This window comes from Pimephales promelas, chromosome 20 (genome assembly GCF_988280905.1).
Source record: "Pimephales promelas chromosome 20, fPimPro1.hap1.1, whole genome shotgun sequence".
Lineage (NCBI taxonomy): Eukaryota > Metazoa > Chordata > Actinopteri > Cypriniformes > Leuciscidae > Pimephales > Pimephales promelas.
The window spans coordinates 3432932-3457263 of NC_142788.1; the positions used below are offsets into that span (position 1 = coordinate 3432932).

The window sequence follows — 24332 nt, forward strand, 5'->3', positions numbered from 1 at the left end:
GTAAACACCTTTGGCGTTAGCAAATGCGCATAAACCCCGTAAGGTGCTGGTTTTGTTTACATCTAGCTACCACAATTCCTTGCGCTCAGGTAGTTTGGCGTGACTGGCCTGGAATGCTACAAAGTTGTGATTCGTGATTTACGTGCTCAAAAACCTGCCTGTAACATAGCATAAGTACGCCATACTGGGAAAACACCACGCTTTTCCAATCAGGGGGAAAGGATTTTTTTTCTTGGCTTTTAGACTTGACACCAACCAAGTCTATAGGGGTGTTTGCTGTTTCTATTATGCTGAGCCATCCATGGAACAAACAAAACAAGCCCTGAAAATGGATAAAAGAACACATATTATACACAGACACTTGATGTTTAATATTATTAGATGATTAGTTAATTGCATTTGATTGATTTTACTTTAAATAAACATTTGTAATGGGTTTGTAGAAGTGTTTTGATGCATGTTTGGCTTGAGTTGTTGCATTTCCACTGTTCTGACCAGCAGGGGTCACCAGCGTTTGGCGTTTCGAACCGAATCATTTTGTGAAGCAATTGTTTCAATTGATTCGAATCTTTGAAAATAATCGTTTCTCCCATCACAAACACACGGTAAAAGAACTGCCGCTGCTCCCCCAGTCCACTAGATGTCCCTCAATCTTGGTTAATGCCTTGACGAAAACCATCGAAGAAATTACCACATTCAAACAGGGAATTGTAGTTTTCTTTCAAATTCTAACGCTATTTGGATTAATCTGTGAGGTTGCATTGCTCTTTATAGATACCAGTGTCTTTGGAAAGGTTAAGCGGCTCATGTATGTGAGTGTGAACTGAAAGAAAGCTGTTTATCAGGATTGATCTGGAACTTTCCACCCGCGCCCCTCCCGCGCGCACCTACCCATAATCCACCGCGCGCGTCTCCATTCTTCTCTCCAGTCCAACATGTCCATGACAGAGGGTCCGTTAACTGTGCTCGGCCAGAGGACGACCGGCGAGTCCGTCAGGGCTCAAAACGGTGAGTCGGGAGCATGTTTGACCACAGCACAACAAAGCGGTGCGGTAAACGGCCCGATGCGGCGATGCTTTACCGGAAGAGCTGCTCCGGCCGGTGTCTCGAGCAGCACGTGCGGCTCAGGGGAACCAGTGTGTGTTTAAAACTGAACCTACAACTTAAAACGTATTCACGGTATTCTGCAGTCTTTATTGTGTTCATTTCTTTAGTCCGGACGCTGTCGGTAATTAACAGGGATTGTGTTTCTTGACCCGGTGACGTTAGAGTATCCATCACTGATCTAGCTACGCATGTGCGCTACTTTATCAGATGGAGGAATCAAAGCATGTGAAATATGAATTAAATTAGTGATGCCACCATGATGGGTATAAGTTCTTGCTTGAACTACACGGTATACAGTAACGTTGAAGAAAAACGTAATCCATGCATATACATTAATGGCTTTGGTAACGTTAGACTTCTGCTATTGTGTGACGCTGCATCCACGCCCCGTTTACTGTCAGTTTTTAAGTCCAAAACTGTATAACTTATAAGACCACAGAACTTAAAGAATTAGTTCACTTTCAAAAAAACTTTTGCTGATAATTTACTCACCCCCATGTCATCCAAGATGTCCATGTCTTTCTTTCTTCAGTTGAAAAGAAATTAAGGTTTTTGACGAAAACATTACAGAATTTTTCTCCATATAATGGACTTCAATGGGGTCCAAACGGTTCAAGGTCCAAAAGTGAGTTTCAGTGCAGCTTCAAAGGGCTTTAAACGACACCAGATGATGAATAAGGGTCTTATCAAGCGAAACAATTGGTCATTTAATAAATAAATATCAAAAGTCTAAGTTTTATAAGCATAAATGCTCGCCTTAGCCACCTGTTATACGCGTTCGTGACTCCTGTCAAAATGAGCGAATCGTTTTCAGAGTCATTTCGTTCATTCAACGAACAAAATGAACTAAGTGACTGATCGTTTCGCTAGATAAGGCCATTATTCATCGTCTCGTGTCTTTAAAGCCCTTTGAAGCTGCACTGAAACTCATTTGGACCTTGAACCGTTTGGACCCCATTCAAGTCCATTATATGGAGAAAAATCATCAAAAACATTAGTATCTTCTTGACTGAAGAAAGAAAGACATGGACATCTTGAATGACATGGGGGTGAGTAAATTAAGTTTTTGTATTTTTAAAGTAAACTAATCCTTTAAACAAACACTTTTATGAGTTAGTTGCGCTATAACCTTTTGCGTTTTAACTTTGCATTAAAAAAAACGTATATGGCAAAGGTTTCTGACTGCAGGAAACACTGTCTGCGTAATCATGCTGAGCAGAAAAGTTAAATCTTCATATTCTGATTTTTTGTTTTTAATTTGCAGTCATGGCCGCTGCATCCATCGCTAACATCGTCAAGAGCTCCCTCGGCCCCGTAGGACTGGACAAGATGTTGGTGGATGACATTGGTGTAAGTTTACCCACATTTCCCCCTATCAGAGTAATGTTCAGTCTCATCCAGCTTTCTCACGACGTTTAGATTACAGGAGGCTCTTCCGGTTTGGGGAGGTTCCACTTAATTAACAATAAAATCATTCATAAGGTTGTGCTACAATTGATCACTATCCGTAAGTTTGACTGAATGAGCTGGTGAATTTCCTTCATGTTCAGGTTTCGAGCGAATAATGTATGAATATCTGTGGCAAGAGCTCTTTAGTTGCTGCATTATTTTACTTCTGATTATTTTCTTTGTTTTCCGCTGTATGAGAAAGGACAACATATACTGGGCATTTGATTTAATTTACAGTAATATCGCATTAATAATTCACTCGAATACACTAAGAATTTCTCGTTTTCTCCCCAAGTCCTCACATCTCTTTCCAGTTTTGTTTTCACAAGGATGCTTTAATATAATTTTCTCCCCTTTTCACTTCTTGCACATGTTAGCAGTGTTTACTGTACAGTGTAACACGTTCGTAATATTGTTGCAGAATTAATTGGGGGGTTTTCATGGTCTCTGGCTGTCATTTGTTAATGCTTGTCTTTTACATTTTTACATGTCCTGATTTTTGTTTGTTGAGAAGAATAATGTTCATCTCATTGTACCGTTTTTTAACATGCTTATTGCGTTCATAGAGTGAACCTTTCATTGATTTGTTTCAATTTTAACTAAAGTTACTCCCATAATTCACGCAGTGTCATAGGCCGTATGAAAAAAGTGGATATTCTAGACCAACCATCTGATTGGGAACATAATTAATGTAGTTATTAGTGATGCATACAATTTATTTGATTTTTTACGATATGCTATGATATGATATTTGCTGATACCTCAAAAAAATTCTGCGGTACGATTCAATTCAGGGCTATATCGATCGAGTTATCAATATTTAGATATTATGTGCCAAGGTTACACAACCAGTTCCATTTTTATTAACTCACAAATGCAACCAAAATATATAATAGGAACGTTTAATTAAACTCTTTGCAAATTGCACGCACACTCTCTCTCAGTTGGGACATTTACAACAGAAGAGTTCATTTGCAAAAACAATTCTGTTATTGTTAATTTTCATAAATCATGTTTTTTTTATAATTATTATTATGTATTCCAAGTAATATTACTCAAACTGCTGATGGGTTGTTTTGATTAAGTAATAATAACAAAAAAATACAGGTAACTTACAATTTAAAAAGAAAAATCCTTTTTTTTATTTTATAATAAGTTATTTTTTTTAGCAAAAGCAGATAACTAAAAAAATCGTTTTGGCAAAAACTTCCACATTTCTTGTTTCAAAGTAAAAAACAAAGTAATTGCGATGATATATAATGCTATGATAGTACAACACCCGTTTAATCTTTGTAACGTTATCTCCTCAGCTGACATAAACGCCTGATTACACTACAAGAAGTTTCAGCATTTATTTTCCTTTTACTCCTTTTACGAAGAAGATATTGCGCGTTCATCAAGTTTGTTGAAAAAGTATTCACGTTCGATCACTTTTAGTCCACTTTGACGAAACTCCTCTCAGCTAGCGCGACTTTACGAACTGACTATTTTCTTTTACACCTGACCCGAATACTGAGTCTTATCGGGATGTGTTCACAAATAACAAGGGTGCTTGTCGATTTCTGCTGTAAAACATGAACTCGCGATGCCTTGACAGTGGACAAAACCGGCTTTTGTGACAACTTTTTAAGGCTCATCCAATCTTGCCAGGCGTCTTTTTCAAAAACTAACATTTTAAGGACACCAGCAGACGAGTAAACGAAAATGTGCGCTTTGGCGTATGTAAACGATAAGATACGAGAGGCTGTGCTGTATGTAGAGCCCGACCGATAAAGGATTTTGAAGGCCGATACCGATACAAATATTTGTTGGTGTTAAATTCCGATATATCGGCCGATATTTTTTATTTATTTTTTACCCGAAACACGCAACAAAACATTAACAGTTTCCCTAACATTAGTTATTTGTAGTTATTTATGAGTTTTAACCAAAATAATATAATAATGCATTATTGTTGTCACAACAGAACAGAGGAACATCAAAATATATAAAAATTCTGATAAATAAAATAATTAGTCCCTACATTGCCTTATAAGCTACCTGCAACCTGGATCAGCAGATTGCAGGATGTGTGGCGCGTTATAACAGGTACGGTGTAGAGTACCCTCTGGTGTAAACTATACAACTCCAACACTCATGAATTGGTTGAAGCGTGTTTCGTCCGTTTCTATTTTTAAAATATTCATTTATCGGCCATTATAACTGCCGATACCGATAGTTTGGAAAATGCCGAATATCGGCCGATAATATCGGTCTGCCGATAAATCGGTCTGGCTCTAGCTGTATGGTGAGTAAGAAACGGCTGAAGGGCGAAGCGGAGTAATACAGCCGTTACTTACGATTGTCACACAATATTAAAGTAAAAAACATGTATTAGTTCAACTTTCATGAAGTAAAATCTCTAAAAGCCTTTCTTCCGCTAGAAAAATAGTCCCTGAACAGCAACAACGTTCCAATGTGCATTAAAGCTCAAATAAAAACTAAATAGAACCGCAGTGTTGCGCAGCGATCAATAGAACCGTTGGGTGAAACGGTCATAGCCGTACTTTATCTGCTCTTGACCAATCAGAATCAAGGATTCGAACTAACCGTTTTATAAATCGATATATTCCATTTTTCATCGACACATCAATCCTTATCACACCCCTAGTTTTCAACTAAAAACTGTATAGACTAAAAGATTGACATGAAGATCTTTTGTTTTCAATCCAGATCCATTATCCACAGAGATGACGTGTGTCTGGTTTGTTTGCTAATGCGGGTGCTTGTGCGTTTCAGGACGTGACCATCACCAACGACGGGGCCACCATCCTGAAGCTGCTGGAGGTGGAGCACCCGGCGGCCAAGGTCCTGTGTGAACTCGCCGAGCTGCAGGACAAGGAGGTCGGAGACGGCACGACATCAGTGGTGAGGCAGATGAGTGTCTATTATATATAAACTCCTCCTGTCATAGTGCCATCCATCTGTGTTGTGTCAGTGTGTGGCTATGCTAACAGGACACAGAAACTGTGTGTCGTAAACTGTGGGACGTGCAGGTCTTCCTCTGCCGCCTCCACACGTCTCTGACAGTACATTAGAAGCTCAGAGTAGGATTGTGTGGTGGAAACCCCTCATATCTGTGTGTGTGTGTAGGTGATCATTGCTGCTGAACTGTTGAAGAGTGCTGATGAGCTTGTCAAGCAGAAGATACACCCCACCTCCATCATCAGTGGATACAGACTGGCCTGCAAGTGAGCAACACTTCCTGTGCCGTTTTAAGCATGATTAAGCAGGACATGTGCATTAATCTGTGTGCTCACAGGGAGGCGGTCCGATACATCAATGAGAATCTGACCATCGCCACAGATGACCTGGGCAGAGAGTGTCTCATCAATGCCGCCAAGACGTCCATGTCTTCGAAGATCATTGGAGTGTATCCTCTGTGTTGAGCTGTTCACTGGACATTGTGTTTCATAGTGTGGTTTTATCTTTTGTTATGTACTTACTAATAATTTAAGCCAGCATTTGTTTTTTTGTTTTTTTCCGTCATCCTTTACATTATGCATATAGTGTTACATTATGATCACACACTTACTCGTGCACATGCTTTTTAAAGGGATACTCCACTTTTTTTGGAAATAGGCTCATTTTACAGTTCCCCCAGAGTTAAACCGTTGGGTTTCACCGTTTTCGAATCCATTCAGCTGATTTTCTAATATTTAGAAGAATATCAGTAACCAGACTGTTTCTGGTCTCATTGACTTCCATAGTAGGAAAAAAATATATAGAAGTCAATGAGACCAGAAACTGTCTGGTTACTGATATTCTTCTAAATATCAGAAAATCGGCTGAATGGATTCGAAAACGGTGAAACCCAACGGTTTAACTCTGGGGGAGTTGTAAAATGAGCCTATTTCCAAAAAAAAGTGGAGTATCCCTTTAAGCCATTCAAGCATGATAAGACACAAGAGAACTACTGGCACACACAATGCACTGCTTGAATGGACAAAAACACACTAAATTAGGCCAAAATGTTTGTTTTGTCGAGCACAGTTTTAAATGAGTTTTAACTTGTTAGCCAGCTTTTGAAGAAATCTGAAGAAATGGCATACCCGAACTAGAACAGATGCGGTTCATGAACCCATTGCTCTAAAAGGATAAGTATGGTCTCGGGGTACGTTTACACGACAGCGATATGTTTAAAACAGAAGTTATTCCTTTCAGTTTTTCGCATGTAGACGACACCGTTGTCAAAACGATCCCCATTCACACGGATTCAAGAAAACGACAAAACGCTGTTTTCTACAGCCAGGCCACTAGATGGCGACGAGACACTAAAGACTGAACACGTAATACACGTGTGCATGACCTCATCGTTTTCACAGATTCACGTTTTTGTTGTCTACACGGAGACAGTTTTCAGAAACTTGCACTTTGCAACCCGTTTTCTACAGTTTATGTTTTCCGGCACCCAAAACGCCGTTGTCTGGTTTAAATGGCTTAATTTTTGTAAAGTAGGTGGCAGGTGCATCTTGGGGCTAGCTAGCATGTTAGCTTAGCACACCATAAATGCAATAACCATTTTTGGCTTTACGTTTATACCACAAATCAAGTATTTTAAATAACCCTTTGTGATCTGATGTGGCGTCGGATCAAAAAATCAGACAGAAGATGTTATTTTATAGTATTCTGTTCAAGTATATTTATATAGTGCTTTTCACAATATAGATTGTATCAATCAAAACATAATAATGTTCGTTTCTTAGTGGCAAAATATCCACGGAAAGGCTATGTCTAATTAGTATTTCATTATAAATATACATCTCTTCAGGTATTTTCATAATAATAGACTGTCTATCCCTCACAACATTACTATTCATTGGCGTTTAAAATCAGATAAGTGAAGAACTTTGGGAATTTGCAGCAAAAAATGCTTTCAAGTGTAAATAATGAAATGTTTTGTATAGTCAAAGAGAGTCTATTTCCTTTCTGCATAAAATGAGACTGATACGCATTTAAAATCAATGATGTTCCTTGACGTTGTGTCAGTGATGCTGATTTCTTTGCTAATATGGTGGTGGACGCTGCCCTGGCTGTGAAGTTCGTTGATGGTAAAGGTGTGGCTCGCTATCCCATCAACTCCGTCAACGTGCTGAAGGCTCACGGGCGCAGCCAGAAGGAGAGCTTCCTCGTCAACGGATACGCTCTCAACTGCACCGTCGGGTCGCAAGGTCTGTTCGAGCGCCGCTTGTTTTATAGTACATGTCAGTGTAGTTTTGTCAAAAAACTCGGTACTTCGGTACCAAGTCGGTACTAAAAAAAAAATGTTACGGTACCAGCTTTTCTAGGTACCGAGTACCAGGTTAATCCAGTTCTGTTCTAGACGCGATGTCTGAAACGTGCACAGTTGCGTCCTCTTTATAACGCTGATATGGCTCTCTCTCTCTGAATCCACTTGTTGAAACGAAAGGAGGAAAGAGCCACATATGGAAATATTTTGGATTAGGCTAATGTCACGTTGCCATAAGAGGCCGATTACATGCAAATTCGCAATTTCAAATATAGGCGCGATTCAAGCGCGCTCCTAATAAAAACTCGTTGGCGTTGCATAGCAACGACAGACGCCGCGTGAGAGCAAGCGCTTTGGAAAGAATAAGCACGCGCAAAAATATAATTAAAAAACACGCGCGACATGTGAACGGCCTCTAAAGTGCTTTCGGGGTAGTTTTACGAGTACATGAGCACAGTAGTATCCAACCGACACCAGAGTACTGGTATTAGTATTATCATTTAATGTTAATGCCAGTTCTAGGCGTATTCTTGCCTTTATAACTCAGCAGGTTTAAAAAGCCTTTTTAAAATTAAATATGAATGCAGTTTTAGATTAAATAAAAGGACAGTCAAGTCAAATAAAACATGTTTTATGGTAATGCTACAAAGATACCATTCATCAACATTACTTAGTTATCAACACATTGAGTGAACAATATATTTTTACAAATGTTTGAAAATGTTATTTATTACAAACACCTGATTGTTCATGTTTGTTCACTTAATTCATTGTGCATTAAATAAATAATGGATTAAAACTTTACAAACAACTTTAAAAATGTGTTAGTGTATACTATTGTTTATTGTAGGTCATTTTATCTAATCTTTTTCTAAAGTGTTTATAATACAAATGTACAGTTTCCATACTTGTAACCGTGATAAACACTTAAATATATGTAAATTTAAACTAAGCTTTGGTACCGAAATTGGTACCGAGAACCGTGAATTTTAACTGGTATTGGTACCGAATACTGAAATTTTGGTACCGTGACAACACTATGTCAGTGTGACGGTGTAGTAAAATGCCTGCTATCTGTTTAGGAATGGTGAAGCGCGTGTCCAACGCCAAGATCGCCTGTCTGGACTTCAGCCTGCAGAAAACCAAGATGAAGATGGGTGTTCAGGTGGTCATCAATGATCCAGAGAAGCTGGACCAAATCAGACAGAGGTGAGGTCTAGGAAGACAGGTATACAAATGCATCTCATTTCAAATCTAGTGACATCCTGCAATCTGTCCAGTGAGTATCAGTAATGTTGGAAAATGAAGCGTAACTGGCACACATTTGCATGTTAAACTCACAGAACATGCAGAAGATAGATTACGCCGCATTCATTCACTGTCACCTTGTAAACATAAGTTGATCGTGTGCGCTTCGCTTTGAAACCTGCGTCTCAACAAGTCAACAAACCACTAAATCAAATCATAGCGTTTTGATAAGGGCACACTGAGGGAAACTAAAGGGCACAAAGCCACATCACGCTTTTGACGTTCAGTTCATTTCACAGTTACTTTGATAGCAATTGGCGCAAAATAGAGTGTTCGAGAACTTAAGTGATTTGAAATTCACATTTTTTTTCAGTTTAATATGAAATTGTGGTAGTAAATTTTTATATAGTAAAATAATTATACATTTTATAATTGCATTATGAGTCTAGGTTATTAATGGGGAAGCACTGCTGTCATAATTCGAGGTCTTAAGCGATCTCTGTAAATGTGCCTGTTCTGCATGTGTTCCTCAGGGAATCAGACATCACGAAGGAGCGCATCCAGAAGATCCTGGCGTCGGGAGCGAACGTGATTCTGGCCACCGGAGGCATTGATGACATGTGTCTGAAGTACTTTGTAGATGTGGGAGCCATGGCCGTGAGGAGAGTGCTCAAGAAGGACCTCAAACGCATCGCCAAAGCGACCGGCGGTCAGCTGACTACACTTTTATCTACACTTAAGCTCAGATTCAGCCCTGATTTTCTTGAAGGCGTTGTATTCTCAATGTTGGTGTTTTGACTTTCCCCCACAGCCACTGTCTGCTCATCTCTGTCTAACCTGGAGGGAGAGGAGACGTTCGAGGTGGCCATGCTGGGTCAGGCGGAGGAGGTGGTGCAGGAGAGAGTGTGTGACGACGAGCTCATCCTGGTCAAAAAGTGAGATCACGTTCCTTTTGTGTCAAAAGGACAGAACGCATTACTGATGTCAGCTGGTGTGTGTTTAGGAAAAGTGTTTAGCCAGTGTAGTGAAAGTCTGGTTCCCTGTACCTTGCACTAGCATTATCCTGCAAATGAGCGCTAAATCTTTTTATCTGAATAATCTGTACGTCTCAAGTTAAAAAGATGCTTGTCCAAACACTGAAGACAAATCTCACATTAAAGGCCCGTACACACCGGGACGAATATCAGCGCGCGTTTTTCAACGCGTTTTTTGTGTTCACACCCAAGCGTTTTTCGCTGACGATGAGCCGAGTGAACATGCAAATTCATTCCCTGACATTAGATTGCGCTTAATGTAAAACAGAAATAATAATAGAATACTATACTAGGGTGATCATATTCATGTCTCAATGTTTTGTTATGACAGATTAAAAAAACGAATGAAATAATGATAGAAATAATGTCTTCTGTATTAGAAAAATAAATATATAAATAATAATTGACTAAAATAAATGCCTCCAAATGTAACAAAAATAGCTCTCACGAACTTACAAAAACCAACTAACAAAATCTATTTATATCTTTAGTTTTCATTCTCTTTATCTTGTTTTTCTTCCTCGTCCACCTTGTTTGCCCATCTATATTTTGCTGTAGGACTGATCTTTCCCAGCAGTTTTTTTGAAAACCAGGCATTTTCATCACTTAAAAACAGTCAGGACGGGACGTGGAAACAGGACATGTGTAATGCAAAGTGGAGATGTTGCCCAGAGATAAAAACATAGCAGTTGTCGGTAGGGCTGTCGCGGTTATGGAATTTCCCTTGCGGTAATGTTGAGTGGCTCAATAGCGCGATATGCGGTATTACCGCCATTTATTTATTTAATTAATTTATATGTTTTTGTTGCTATATAAATAATGTTTACGATGTGGACAAAAACGAGGACATTTTCAGTAACCAATGTAACCGAAACTAAACAGCGTCTACAGTATATGCGCATTGAAAGACTTTAACTCAGCGCGCATATTATTATGACAACGGACTTTGAGCGAGTCATTGAACCGTTCATTCAACGAACACGTTTAAAAAAGCTGATTCAACAAGATGTTATTTATTTTTAACTTTGAGATTTAACTTTGAGATTCAACTTTTCAAGGCTCAGCTGAGCAGCAATGCGTCGCACGGGCAACGCTGAAGCTGATGCTTCACTTATTAGAGACCCATATAGCATTGATTCAATGCGTGACTCACTGATTTTATTTCGGCTTCCTTGTGCTGTGGGATGCTGACCAGCGCTGCTGCTGACGCGCATTTATGGGAAAATCCCCGTGAAGAGAACGTTAAAATGATGATGCGACAAATTTTTCGCTTCCCTTTGACACGACAAGCTTTTCACGACTTCAAAGACAGACGCAGGTAATCGCACGCGCTCTGCCGATCATTCACTGTCTGTGTGAAGCCTGTAGGCTACACATCACCATGATAAACAGTCTTGTTATCATTATGAACTTGTTTAACATTCAATACACATGCATGAAGTTTAAAACAGGAAGGGTATATCCTTAAAAAAAAAAGTGAATATCGCGGTTGCTGCGGTTACGTGCTATCCTCTGCGGTTGACTTGTCAGAAGCGCGGTACTACAATATTGCGGTTACCGCGACAGCCCTAGTTGTCGGATGAACAGATGCATGAGAGACGAGAGTTGTCGTATTTCCCCGCGTTTAAAAAAAAAACCACTCAAACGTCACACTCGTCCTCCTCATACACGGGGATCGAGCGAGAGAAAAAAAACACAAACAAACATCTGGTCACAATAGAAAAATAAAATAAAAGAAAGAATACAAAGAGTCGGCAGAGCGGTCATCTATCTCCTCTCCTCACTTGTCAAAATCTAACTGACATTATGCACACTATGCGCAGTTCTCATCTCAACTCAGATTTCTGTAAAGCACAAAGTGACGTTTTACACATGTCCCGGGAAAACAGGACTGTTGGTCACCCTATACTATACTATTATTACAGAAATACTACTATAAATATTATCATATGGCTCTTTATACTCCGAGACCAGCAGCTCATCTTCTTGCCCATAGGTATCTTATCTCTTCTTCGCCGTATGTGTGCTGCTCGGCAAGACCGTTTTGTGTTTGAGCGCCCCCAAGTTGAGTTTTACTGTAACTTCAGAAGTACCAGACACATGAGCATTGGTTTTGACGCGGCATGTCAAATGACGCTTTTACGCGTGGCGTTTTTCGCGACGGTGTGAACACTCACATTGGCGCCCATTGTTTAGTCACGAGGCGTTAAACGTCAACGAATATCGCGCGCGAAATTCGTCCCGGTGTGAACAGGCCTTAAATTTGCACTGAAAGAAAGTTACGTTGGTGTTAAGTCACATTTTATTATTACATCCAGAAATCATGTAAATGAAATATTTAGAGTGAATAATTGAAATGAATGTCACTAGAATGTGTTTTATAAGCACCAACCCTAAATATCTCTTCACACTTAAGTTGTACAGCACAAACTTATGCTAATTAAATGTGCTAGTAAAATATGTATATATTTTTAATAGCATTTAATGATATAAATATAGGGATCAGAAGTGAGCGAAATAATACATGTTTCTACAACTAAATCCCCTGCAAAAAAAAAAAAAAAAAAAAAAAACAAGATCAGTGGTGAAATGACTAAAATAAGTCGAAGTTGTAAAACGGTATTTTTTTTGTCAAGCCTGAAAGTTTTTCCCTCTTTGTATTTCAGCACAAAGGCGCGTACGTGTGCCTCCCTCATCTTGCGCGGGGCGAATGACTTCATGTGTGATGAGATGGAGCGCTCGCTGCACGACGCCCTGTGTGTGGTGAAGAGGGTGCTGGAGTCCAAGTCCGTGGTGCCAGGAGGTGGCGCTGTGGAGGCGGCTCTGTCCATCTATCTGGAGAACTACGCCACAAGCATGGTGAGAGCACAGCCCTTCAGCTGCTGGGTCAGCAAGTTCATCAAGCCAATGTTGTTTTGTTGCTGATATATAAATGTCTAAATGCAACAGGCAAGCTTTTATTGTCAGAATGAAGTTGAGACCAGTTTCTATGGTTTGAGTGTGTGTATGATTGTGCGGTTACGTGAGTGTGGAAAGAGACAGATAAACAGCTCTGCTGACAGCTGCATCCATCCTGCTCGAAACTAACACACACAGTTTAGCATCGAGGCTTATTAACCCTCACTAGGCCTGTGTGTGATCTGTTACAGACTATTCACAATTCATTCATTTTCTCCACTGAGTGATTTATCTGTTAACCTTTCTAGACAGACCTACTGTTAACACTGAGGTTTAGTGAAGCTATACATCAGTGAGATTTCAGCATAACACTAACAAATAGTTAAAGGAGCAGTTCACTTTAAAAAAAAAAACGTTTGCTGATAATTTACTCACCCCCATGCCATCCAAGATGTCCATGTCTTTCTTTCTTCAGTTGAAAAGAAATTAATGTTTTTGATGAAAACATTCCAGGATTTTTCTCCATATAATGGACTTCAATGGGAACCAAACGGTTCAAGGTCCAAAAGACAGTTTCAGTGCAAACTGCTCAAAGGGCTTTAAAATTTTTCAAATCAAATCTTTTTGAGTCATTTGGTTGATTCAACAAACGAAATGAACAAATTGAAAAAGATTTGTTCATTTTGATGAACGAGTTCGAACAGGAGAGTCATGAACGCGCATCACAGAAAAGAGCAAGGCGATCATTTGTGCTTATAAAACTTAAACCTTTTTATTTATTTTTTAAATGAGCGATCGTTTCGCTTGATAAGACCCTTATTCATCGTCTGAAATCATTTAAAGCCCTTTGAACAGTTTGCACTGAAACTGTCTTTTGGACCTTGAACCGTTTGGTTCCCATTGAAGTCCATTATATGGAGAAAATCCTGTAATGTTCATCAAAAACCTTAATTTCTTTTCGACTGAAGAAAGAAAGACGTGGACATCTTGGATGACATGGGGGTGAGTAAATTATCAGTTTAATTCCTACTCCTTTAACATTACAATAAGGTTCAATAGTAACTAACAATGAGCAATTCATCTTTGTTAATGGAAAATAATAAAAATACAGCTCTTCATGTTAGTTCACAGGTGCAAATAATGTTAACAAATACAACATTTGATTTTAATAACGTATTAGTAAATGTTGAAATTTATATTTACAAAGAGTACTAAATGCTGAAGAACTATTGTTCATTCTTAACTAATGAACCTTATTGTAAAGTGTTACCATTGTTGTTTTTTCGATTTTAATTGCTGAATTAAATTGAATGATCTGTTAACCACAATCCTGAAAAGAATATGTTACAATGGAAACAGGAATTGTTGCAGAGTCTATATATTTTTCAATATTCTGGAGGGAAATCATGGTTCACAGTACATGACTGTTGTACTCTGTTGTAAATATACGGTAATTGTCCTTTTTAATCATTTGCTTGTGGCGTTAATGCATATAACTGTTGTGTGTGTGTGTTTGTAGGGTTCCCGTGAGCAGCTGGCTATTGCTGAATTTGCTCGCTCTCTGCTCATCATTCCTAAAACCCTGGCAGTGAACGCTGCACAAGACTCCACCGACCTGGTGGCCAAACTCAGAGCCTTCCACAACGAGGCTCAGGTCAACCCTGAACGCAAGAACCTCAAATGGTCAGTGTCGCTCTCGTTTCATCACACAGGGAACCTGTTCAGCTCTTAGAAATACGACTGCACTGTCAGACAGCAGACAAACATGCAATCAGGAATTAAAATGCTAGTGTTTAGTGGTTTGCTTGCATGAAATGGCTTTTAAATGGTTTTGTAGATTGATGGGATTTGTTCAGACAATAATCTGGAAGTAATGTGGCCTATAGACCCTTTTACAGTTGGTAAACATGGTGACGTTTTTTTGTGGGCGGAGCTTAGGTGAAGGCAGAAAGATCCATCTGGCTGCTTCACTAACGTTAGTTAGCAAGGATTGTTAGCTTGTTTTTTAACAATGACTGGAGAAAATCCGATTTTATCTTAATGTGTAAGGTTACTCAGTGTCCAGGACCGCGATTGTTATTTTTAACGGACGGAACCAGATTGGTCGACCCGTAGTCGCCTACACGCTCACTCAATGCATGGATGATCTGACAGGATTAACGTACGTTACCTCGGTTGAGTGGCCTGACTTCTACACCTACCTTATAGAGAAACCCATCGTAAAGAGAAACTGAGGGCATATAACTCTTTAGATGCCTATATGGTCCTGTACAAGACTTGTGTGTACGATCCGCAGTTCTGCCGAGCCAGCGCCGAGACCACGACAATGTAAAGTGTGACATTACGGTGCGATTTTAATTGTGTAAATATTTTCTAGAAATAAAAGTTTTCATCAATTCTTGCACCAAACAACACAACAAGATGACATTTAATAATAGTAACAATTATTTAAGCTCCTTATTATGTAGCCGAATCTGTGCTGGTTTGCATTGGCCGCCTCCAGCTAGCGCCGTGACGTAACTGTGATGTCGGCACAAAAGGGGTCTATTATGGATTAAACCAAAAGCCAATGCAGTTTAAAAATAGATGGATTACTCTGTTTATTTAGGATCGGGTTGGACCTGGTAAATGGAAAGCCAAGAGACAACAAGCAGGCGGGAGTGTATGAACCCACAATGGTCAAAACCAAGAGTCTGAAGTTCGCCACAGAGGCAGCCATCACCATCCTCCGAATCGACGACCTCATCAAGCTCTACCCGGACCAGAAAGAGGGCGGGCCGTCCTACCAGGACGCCGTCCAATCAGGCTCTCTGGAGGGTTAAAGCCCAGCTGCATCAAATCATCAGTTGGCTGCTTCCGGTGTCACTCCGCTCAGCTTTGTATTTATATTTGGATCCAACAGATGAGCTGTTAGTGTAGAATGTGCACTTTGTTTGCGTTACTTATTTTGTGCTGTTAACATGGCTATTTGTCATGTGTAATGTAACAAATGTTCCTTTTTCTGACATTTCAAAAGAATAACAATAAACCAGAATGATGTAAAAAGGAAAATTGATTGGTATTTTGTGCTTAAAGATATTAAAACCATTGACGCAGACGCTGATGTTCAGTTATGAATGGGTGTTTTTATAATTTAATATTTTAACTGAATGGACTTTATTAGACAAAGGCATTTCATATTAAATAAATACAAATACAAGAAGACCAAAACAATCATGCCAGTCATGAACTACCACCAACTCATTTCAAGCTATATATGTGAGTTACAACTTTCCATGCAGGGAAACTGGTTGGTGATTTACACTGCCAGGCTTTAAAATAATTTTATTCTAAAACATTTAAGCTGTTCACAATTTATTTTCTCAGAGGTAGTGTGAATCACCATCCACTTTTCTTCTGTGGAAAACAGGCTCTTCTCCAAGTAACCCGGTGATACTTTTCATATTCGGTGAACTCTTCAAGAACTTAAACAAAAAACGTACTGAATGTCGAGTTGTTTTTCTTTTCAGTAGTTGACTACTTGGCCTCAGCCGGTGATGTTGGCTTTTAAACATAAACATGGCCTGAGCATGATATTACGATGCCTACAGTCTCACATTTTGGCCATGAAACCAGAAATATGCTGCATCCAATTTCATCTTGTGAAGAACTACTTGCCATGAACTTTCCAATAGGTCACAAATAAGACCAGTTATAAAGTTTGCAAGTAGACCGACCCAGCAGTCTTGATGACTTGCTGACAAGTTGGATGTATTTAATGCAGTTACTTGAGCTTGAATTGACCTTTTTCAGGCCAATTTACACAGACTAGCATCTCCATGGATCCAGTGGCATATCTGGGCGTACTTGCTAGGTGTTATTCTGACTGCCACATTATAGTCCTTCTGTATCCCATCGACATCCACCCACTGGTGTCCAGAGAAAACGCCAATTACCTTCCTCTTCCACTTCCCTTTTCCCACCTGGTCCCGTAGCCTCACGTACACGCCGGCTCCACTCGACCCCTTCTGTGCATCACAGTACTGGTACATCAGGTCGTTCGATTCCTCCGAGACCGAACAGAAGCGGTAGACCACTTTCCCTAATTGGTCTTTATCGAAACTAGAGAAGTGGATTCTTCCAGCTGGGATGTCCTTGACCACTGGAACGACTCCTAACTCCATGAACTTCATCTTATGGGGTCGTTTGAGCTCCAGAAGGGCGTAATCGTAGTCAGCCGAGACCTCATTCTCTGCTCTCCTCGTCCAACCTGTCGGCACTCGAGACAGTTTGACTCGTGTCCACCGGAAAACTGGTTGTCTGGACTGCTCTGATTCTGTGTCTCGCCTAAAACGGTTCTTCCTTTTCCTTCTGTTGTCGCTAACTTTTTGAAGTAGTAGTCCTTCAGCTTCTCTCCTCTTTTCTCCGCTCCTCCTGGCTCCTTGTCGACGTCCTCCCCTGCGTTTGGAGCGAAGCTTCATGATACCCACTCGGAGCCTCTTGGTCCCTTTCAAATAGTCTTGGCCATCATGGACACAGTGGGCTGAAGTCAGGACATGTCTTGGAGAAACCAAGATGCCTGAGCAACCCGTGGAGAGCTTCACTGAGGCAGAAAAGGGGTAATTGGTGGTGAAGTGTTTATCTGTGATCACAAAGCGCCCATCCATGCCGTATACCTGCCGTTTTCTACGTTTAAGGTGTCCTGTCTTACAGACCACAGAAGAGGTCGTGTTTCTTAAATCAGGGACCCCTTCCAGTTTTATTTTGGTGAAGATGCGTGTCCCATTCTCGTAGATGGTTTCATAAGACAGCAGTCGTTCCAGCTCAGCAGGCCTCGGTTCTGGCAGCTTTCGTTGGCACTCAATCCCGCACATCACTCGTGGCTCACTTGCGTCGCCAGCAGTGAATTCTGGGCTTTGAAGCCTCACTGTGCTTTCGTCCAGGATCACTGGGACTTTAATCTGTGTCAAGTGGCAGTCGTCTTCATAGTTAGTGGTAGAAGCACCAGTGGAGACCAAAGACACAGCCACAGCCAATGCAGTCAGTCTGAACAACAAAGATGGACGGCCTGTCATTTTGCTGTACCTGAAGATAAAGAGACAAGAGTTCAGGGGCCATTTGCATAAACATAACAATTATGGTAAGACTGTGTCTAAGGGTGTGTTCACACTTGACATGTTTGGTTCAATTAAAACAAACCATGGTGCGATTGCTCTGTTAGTGCGGTTCATTTGAATAAGTTTGAGCACTGCCGTCTGAACCCTGGTGCCACCAAACAAGAGGACCCGAGACACTGAAATGATGAGTCTCAGTCCACTTCCAAACAAACTCTGGTGCGGTTTGACTGAAATATGAACTCAACACACACCAAAATTTGTGGGGGGAATTTTTTACCCATAACTTAATTTAGACCCTGGTTCCTAAACAGATCGAGTACCACCACAAAGTTCCTAGTTCCTGGGGAAAGTTCCTGCGGTGGAAACGCGGCTCAAGGTAACAGTCCAGGCCATTGAACGGAGTAGACTTCAATACAGTATTGGCGTCTACTCTGACGAAGCAGGTTTTTACACTTTGTCACTTCATGTGATCGATCAGATTGCTGATTCTATTTACATATATAGCTGCAAGCAGCCATTACCGGGGCTTTGTTAGAACAAAGCATTTGTTTAGTATAGCATTTTGTTTCACAAAACTCTATTGAAGTCAATGGGAATTTCATGTTTTGTTCTATTATATCGCCACCAAGAGGCTCAGTCCCACAATTTTTTTTATGTGTCCTCAGAGTGAGCCCATACATATGTGTGTCAATTTTGGTGAAAATCTCAATTATCTCAATATGCTTAAGAGTTATAGACATTTATATGAAAAAACACGTAAAAAATGACCCACACATGACTTTGTTTGAATTTTACTACCCCTTACTATCAATATTTTCGCATTTGGGCATTGGCGTATAGCTATCGACCTATGTCTCCAATTTTCTGACGGTGGTTTTGTCTCGATCGGAACAGCGGTTTCAAAGATATCGCCAAATGTTTTTCCGCGTTAAATTGCTACGCTACACCAACCGTAGGCCGAAACCCAGCATGTTTGGTATCGTTGGACTCGGCAATGATTCAGGAACTCAATAAGATGACTCCCGTGAAAATAAGTGTACCACACCCAAAGTTTTAAGCGTTTGGAAAAAAACTTGTTTTGAAACTTCGCAGGGTCCTTCAAGGCATCGTACTAATGACCCATACCAAGTTTCATAACAATTCGTTCATGCGTTAAAAAAATACAGCATTTTAGCACATAATTCAAAATGGCCGACAGTCAAAATGGCCGATCTGGGAAAATTGGATATCAGTCGACTCGGCATGACGCCCTGAATCTAACAAGACCAAGTTTATGATTTTTGGAAAAACCTTTCAGAAGTTATGAGCAAAAATGGCCATTTCTCCGGACCAGTAGGTGGCGCTGCGTCGAAACGCAGCATGTAGCCTCAGGTCATGCTTGTGATGACATGTACCAAGTTTGGTCTGAAAACGAGTAAGAGTTGCGGAGATACAGCCTTACGTCCGTTTTCGCAAGCACTACGTAAAATTAGTTTGTGCGTTTATCGAAAACGGTTATTCGAATCATCTTGAATTCCATAAATGTTTGTCAGCACTGCCTGGAGATGATCCGGTGAAATTTTGGTAAAAATCGGAGAAATCCTCTAGGGCGAGTTCGCAAAAGTACATTTTTTGGACAATTCAAAATGGTGGCCATTTTTTCTCAACAAAAAATGACGTCATAGGGTGCGATAGAATCAGCATGAGCTCAGGAACATGAGGAAAAAAGAATAAAAATTTTGTTGCTAGGCCTTACGGTTCAAAAGTTATTAGCATATTAAAAGTGAAACTTTGGACAGTTGGTGGCGCTAGAGGGAATGAGTTAGAGACACCAAAATTGGTGAATTTAATGTTGGGACTGTCCTCTATCAGAATGTCAAACCAAAACAACTTTCCCGCAAACCGGTCTATGGGCTGCCATAGACGCCCAGTAGGAAACGGAAGAAGAATAATAAGAACCAGAACGATTACAATAGATGCCCACACCTTCGGTGCTTGGCCCCTAATAATATACTCCTGGTATTTATATGGAAATGTAACGATCACTTCTGGTAGTGATAATGTGGGAATACAAATACAAAATGTTGGTGCAATTGATATGGTTAATGAAAATTAAAAACAGGAGGTGGTTACTTCAACAATTGACTGCTCTGATCCCAGGAATTGCTATGTTGAAGTGGTGCCATTTTGGGTGGAGTAAAATTCACAGGTGGCTTGAACAACCATGCATTTACACTATAGGATCATACCACCTCTGGAGATCATAAGAAAATAAATGCAGAACATGTACCAAGTGTAAATACTACACCTCCTAATAGTAGTTCTTGTAGCTCAATTAGATTGTGGCACTATGTCAAGTCAAGGGTTCAAATACCTTGAAATAAACTAAATTGACAAAATGTTTTCAAGAAAATAAGAGGCAAAACAGAAATAGTTTACATTTACGGTAAGAAAAAATAAAATAACTCTGGCTGTGACAAATACAGAGAATTGCGTGTGCCATTTATTTAATATCCAAGTACAGTTCTGGTTTTATTGGCAACCCTGAAATGTGAGTACACAGAATTTAGAATATCTTCAGAAATCAGTGCAAATTAACAAAATTTGTATAATCAGAATATATTAAAGACATGTCGAAAGTTATTGAACAACAACAAAAGTAGGCATTAATATAGTGACATTAAAAGTACAGACAAAACGTACGCTGGACACAATTATTGGCAACCTTTACTAATATTTGGTTGCAGAACCTTTGGCAACAATAATAGCCTCTAAACGTTTCTTGTAGCCATACTTTTCTACGTCGACTTTTCAAATGTTTCTTGTAGCCATCTTGAAGCTTGTCTGCTGCTGGTGTTTTCTGCCACTCTTCCATTGCTATGCATTCAAGCTCTCTAGAGTTACAGGAGTCCTTATTGCAAAGGCTGATTTCCACTCTTCCCTAAGCTTTTCAATGGGATTTAGGCCATAAACACTCCTTTTCAGCCATTCTTTGGTGCTGTTAGATGTGTGTTTTGGGTTGTTGTCCTGCTGAAAGAGTCACATCTAACAGCCCTTCACCTCAAACCTAACACATTTCACTTCAAAATGCTTCATCATTCAGGCAGCAAAGCCTCTCCACAGCATGAGAGTTCGAGTGTTTTATTTGTTTCCTTACATGCTTCATTTTGCCACTTGTAAACAAACTAATGCACTGCGTTTCCAAAGAGCTCTGCTTTGGTTTCATCTGCCCAGAACATTATCCCTGACAGACTGTGGCTTATCTATGAAGGATCTAGCAAGATCTAGCAAAAATTTGTATTGTCTTTTTGTTCCTGGATTTCAATAGTGTTGTCCTCCTTGGCCTTGGCTGAAACCAGCACAGGTCGGCCTGGAGCTCTTTAGATGTGGTCTGCACCAACCAGTTCAGCTTGGCTCCACGTCCTGGAAGCGTCTTGACAGTTTTGTGACTGAGGAACTTCTTGATAACATTATAAACTGTTGAAACAGGGATTTCAAGATCTTTGCCAATTGCCTTGTAGCCTTTGGATTTGTTATGCTTCTGAATGATAGCATTGATGATGCTCTCAGACAGCTCTTGTCTCCATCATTGTGAAAAAGAAACTGGAAACAATCAGCCCCTTTCCATGTAGTAAACCCATCATTCATCGGTTAAACCAGGTCATGTCAACAGGTGAGTTTTATTTGGATTTTTTTTCTTATAATAAAAATTTGAGTTTTATTATTATAATATTGTTTAAGGAACTAAATAATCAAAAGTGTGCCAATAATTCTGTCCATCCTTTTTGTTGTTTCTCAATAACTTTGAACCTGTTTTATGATTATACATACATCAGTTCAGTTGCTTTTATTTTTTGAAAATATACTTGAAAATATACTTTGAACATCAAGGGGTGCCAATAATTATGTCCAGGACTAAAGATAATGTACATGTATATGTTTTTATTTTATTTAGGCTAAAGGAATTTTGGTAACACTTTACAATACGGGTGCATTAATAAGCATTAATTCATGCTTAACTAATGCACAAATAATATTGAATTAATGTGTAACTAATGATTATTTAAGCTATTCATTAATGATTACCACATTAGAAACTAATTAAGAGTCTGTAGGTTTAATGTATCAGTTCATGCATGAATTGTTATTAATTAAATATGTAATTGTGGATTAATTCCATAATAACTCATTTTTTTAACTAATAGTGTTAATTAATATGTTAATTACCAGAATGAGCCAAAGCCTTGTATTTCAACTTCCAGATAATATGACAGGTACACTAATATGCATTAACACATGATTAATTACTTCATTGTTACTGCAAATTCATGTGCAAATTACTACAATTACTAAATGACTAGTTAATAATGATGTGCCCCATCAAGTAAAGTCATAACATAATGATACCTTTGCAAATCATTAGCTAATGATTAATTAAAGCAGACAACTGGAAGTTGAAGTGCATAGCTTTGACTAATTGTGGTAATTAACACATTAATTTACACTATTAGTTAATAAAATATGTTAAGGAATTAATACACAATGACACATTGAATTAATAGCAATTCATGTATTACTTAATCTATTAATCATATAGACTCTTTATTAGTTGCTGATGCAGTAATCATTAATTATAATGGTTTAGTTCTTCATTAGTTATACATTAACTCATGATTATCAGTGCATTAGTTAAGCATGAATTAATGTATATTAGTGCACCCGTATTGTAAATTGTTACCGAAATTTTTCATAATTTTTTATTTATTTAGTTTACATGTTTAAAATCATAGTGTGTGTCAATTAATTGAGCCATAATTTATAGTAACAGACAATTAGTTGTATTATTTATAGCTGAATTAAACATGAATAATGCAGTGTAGACTATCCTGTAAGGATTGGGCTCTTGTTATTGCTGAATTTAAAGAGTAGCCTAATTCAGTGAGAAAGGGTAAAGCCAATCATTGATAAATCTGCATTTAATGTGTAGATAATGCATTGAGTAAACACTATTGTGAAAAGATATGGATTACTCCTGTTATTAGTTGTATTTAACTGTCTCCGCTTCCGCTGCATGTTTCTAATGTACATTCACATTTTGAAGGAAAAAATAACCTAATTAAAATAAGAACTCACCCTCAAACGTAATGATGAGAGAAGAAAACTGTGGACTCTTCTGTAACTGCGTGCACTATCCAAGTGTTGTGACAAGGAGGATCGGATCGGATGTGTTGAGGAGCGGCGTGCGCTGTGCTGTGAAAGATGCACGAGAGAGAGAGAGGGAGGGAAGGAGAGAGGGAGGAACGAGCCAATAACTAGTTATTTGTGGCAAGCACACCCAAGCCTTTTAAACGAGGCTACGGGCAGTTTTATGTTGAGATTTCTCTAAAAAAAAAAAAAGTTTTACCAATGTAAGTCTATAATAAAGTAAATAATACAAATTACGTTAGAATCTTCTTCACACACTCTAAGATTTATTTTTGTAGCCAAGGCTATTTGTACACTTAGTTACAGTTGTGCAAATGTCTATAAAAATAATTAACCAAAAAAATTACTTAAAAGTTAACCATTTAAAATGAATAAAATTTACACATTTTTTCTAAACAATAATATCGGAATAACACACTGAATAAGAACTCCTTTTTTTTCTTTCCTTATTGCCATCATTGAAGACACCTGATTTTAACAAGCAGAATCACGGAAGGATAAAAACATAATTTTGAGTCACCATTATGGTGATCAGTGTGTAGTTGGGCTCTTGACCCTTACATTATTCGGTAACACTTTATTTGAAGGGGTGTGCATAAGACTGACATGACACTGTCATAAACATGACATAACACCTGTCATGAACATGAAGGAGTCTTTATGAAAGTTTATGACTGTTGTCATTAAGTTTCATTCGGTAAATTATGACACTTCTAATGCAAAGTTGGCATTGTTTAAAATGTCTTTGTTATAACAACTTGACATTAACCAATAAATCATAACTAGTCCAACGTGTTCCACTTTACTTGAGGTAAGGGGAAATATTAATGACACTGTTGTTAAAGCATTTGACAGTTTAATAACCCTTAATGACATGTTTATAACTAGTACAATGTGTTCCACTTAACTTGAGGACAAGTAAAATATTAATGACACAGTTATAATGGTGTCATGACGGCCAAAGTCAAAACCAACCACATATGACAGGGTAATGTAATGTTAACACAAAGCTAAATAACTTCTTTAAGTTTGATAATTAAACCTGTT

General features: G+C 39.0%; 2 protein-coding genes across 2 annotated transcripts; one reads left to right on the plus strand and one right to left on the minus strand.

Annotated features, from left to right (window-relative positions):
- The first annotated feature begins 654 nt into the window (after window positions 1–654).
- Window positions 655–16056, plus strand: tcp1 (t-complex 1). The gene is made up of 12 exons (XM_039651293.2): window positions 655–1008; window positions 2372–2457; window positions 5335–5463; window positions 5689–5786; window positions 5858–5968; window positions 7585–7766; window positions 8908–9034; window positions 9607–9782; window positions 9885–10008; window positions 12774–12966; window positions 14525–14688; window positions 15614–16056. The coding sequence occupies exons 1-12, from the start codon at window positions 936–938 to the stop codon at window positions 15825–15827; spliced, it is 1677 nt and encodes a 558-aa protein (XP_039507227.1). The 5' UTR covers window positions 655–935; the 3' UTR covers window positions 15828–16056.
- A 658-nt stretch (window positions 16057–16714) lies between these two features.
- prss35l (serine protease 35 like) lies at window positions 16715–23297 on the minus strand. The gene is made up of 2 exons (XM_039651294.2): window positions 23214–23297; window positions 16715–18069 (listed from the first exon to the last, which is right to left on the minus strand). Exon 2 carries the CDS (start codon window positions 18057–18059, stop codon window positions 16794–16796), a length of 1266 nt encoding a protein of 421 aa, XP_039507228.2. The 5' UTR covers window positions 18060–18069; window positions 23214–23297; the 3' UTR covers window positions 16715–16793.
- Between the last annotated feature and the right edge of the window lie 1035 nt (window positions 23298–24332).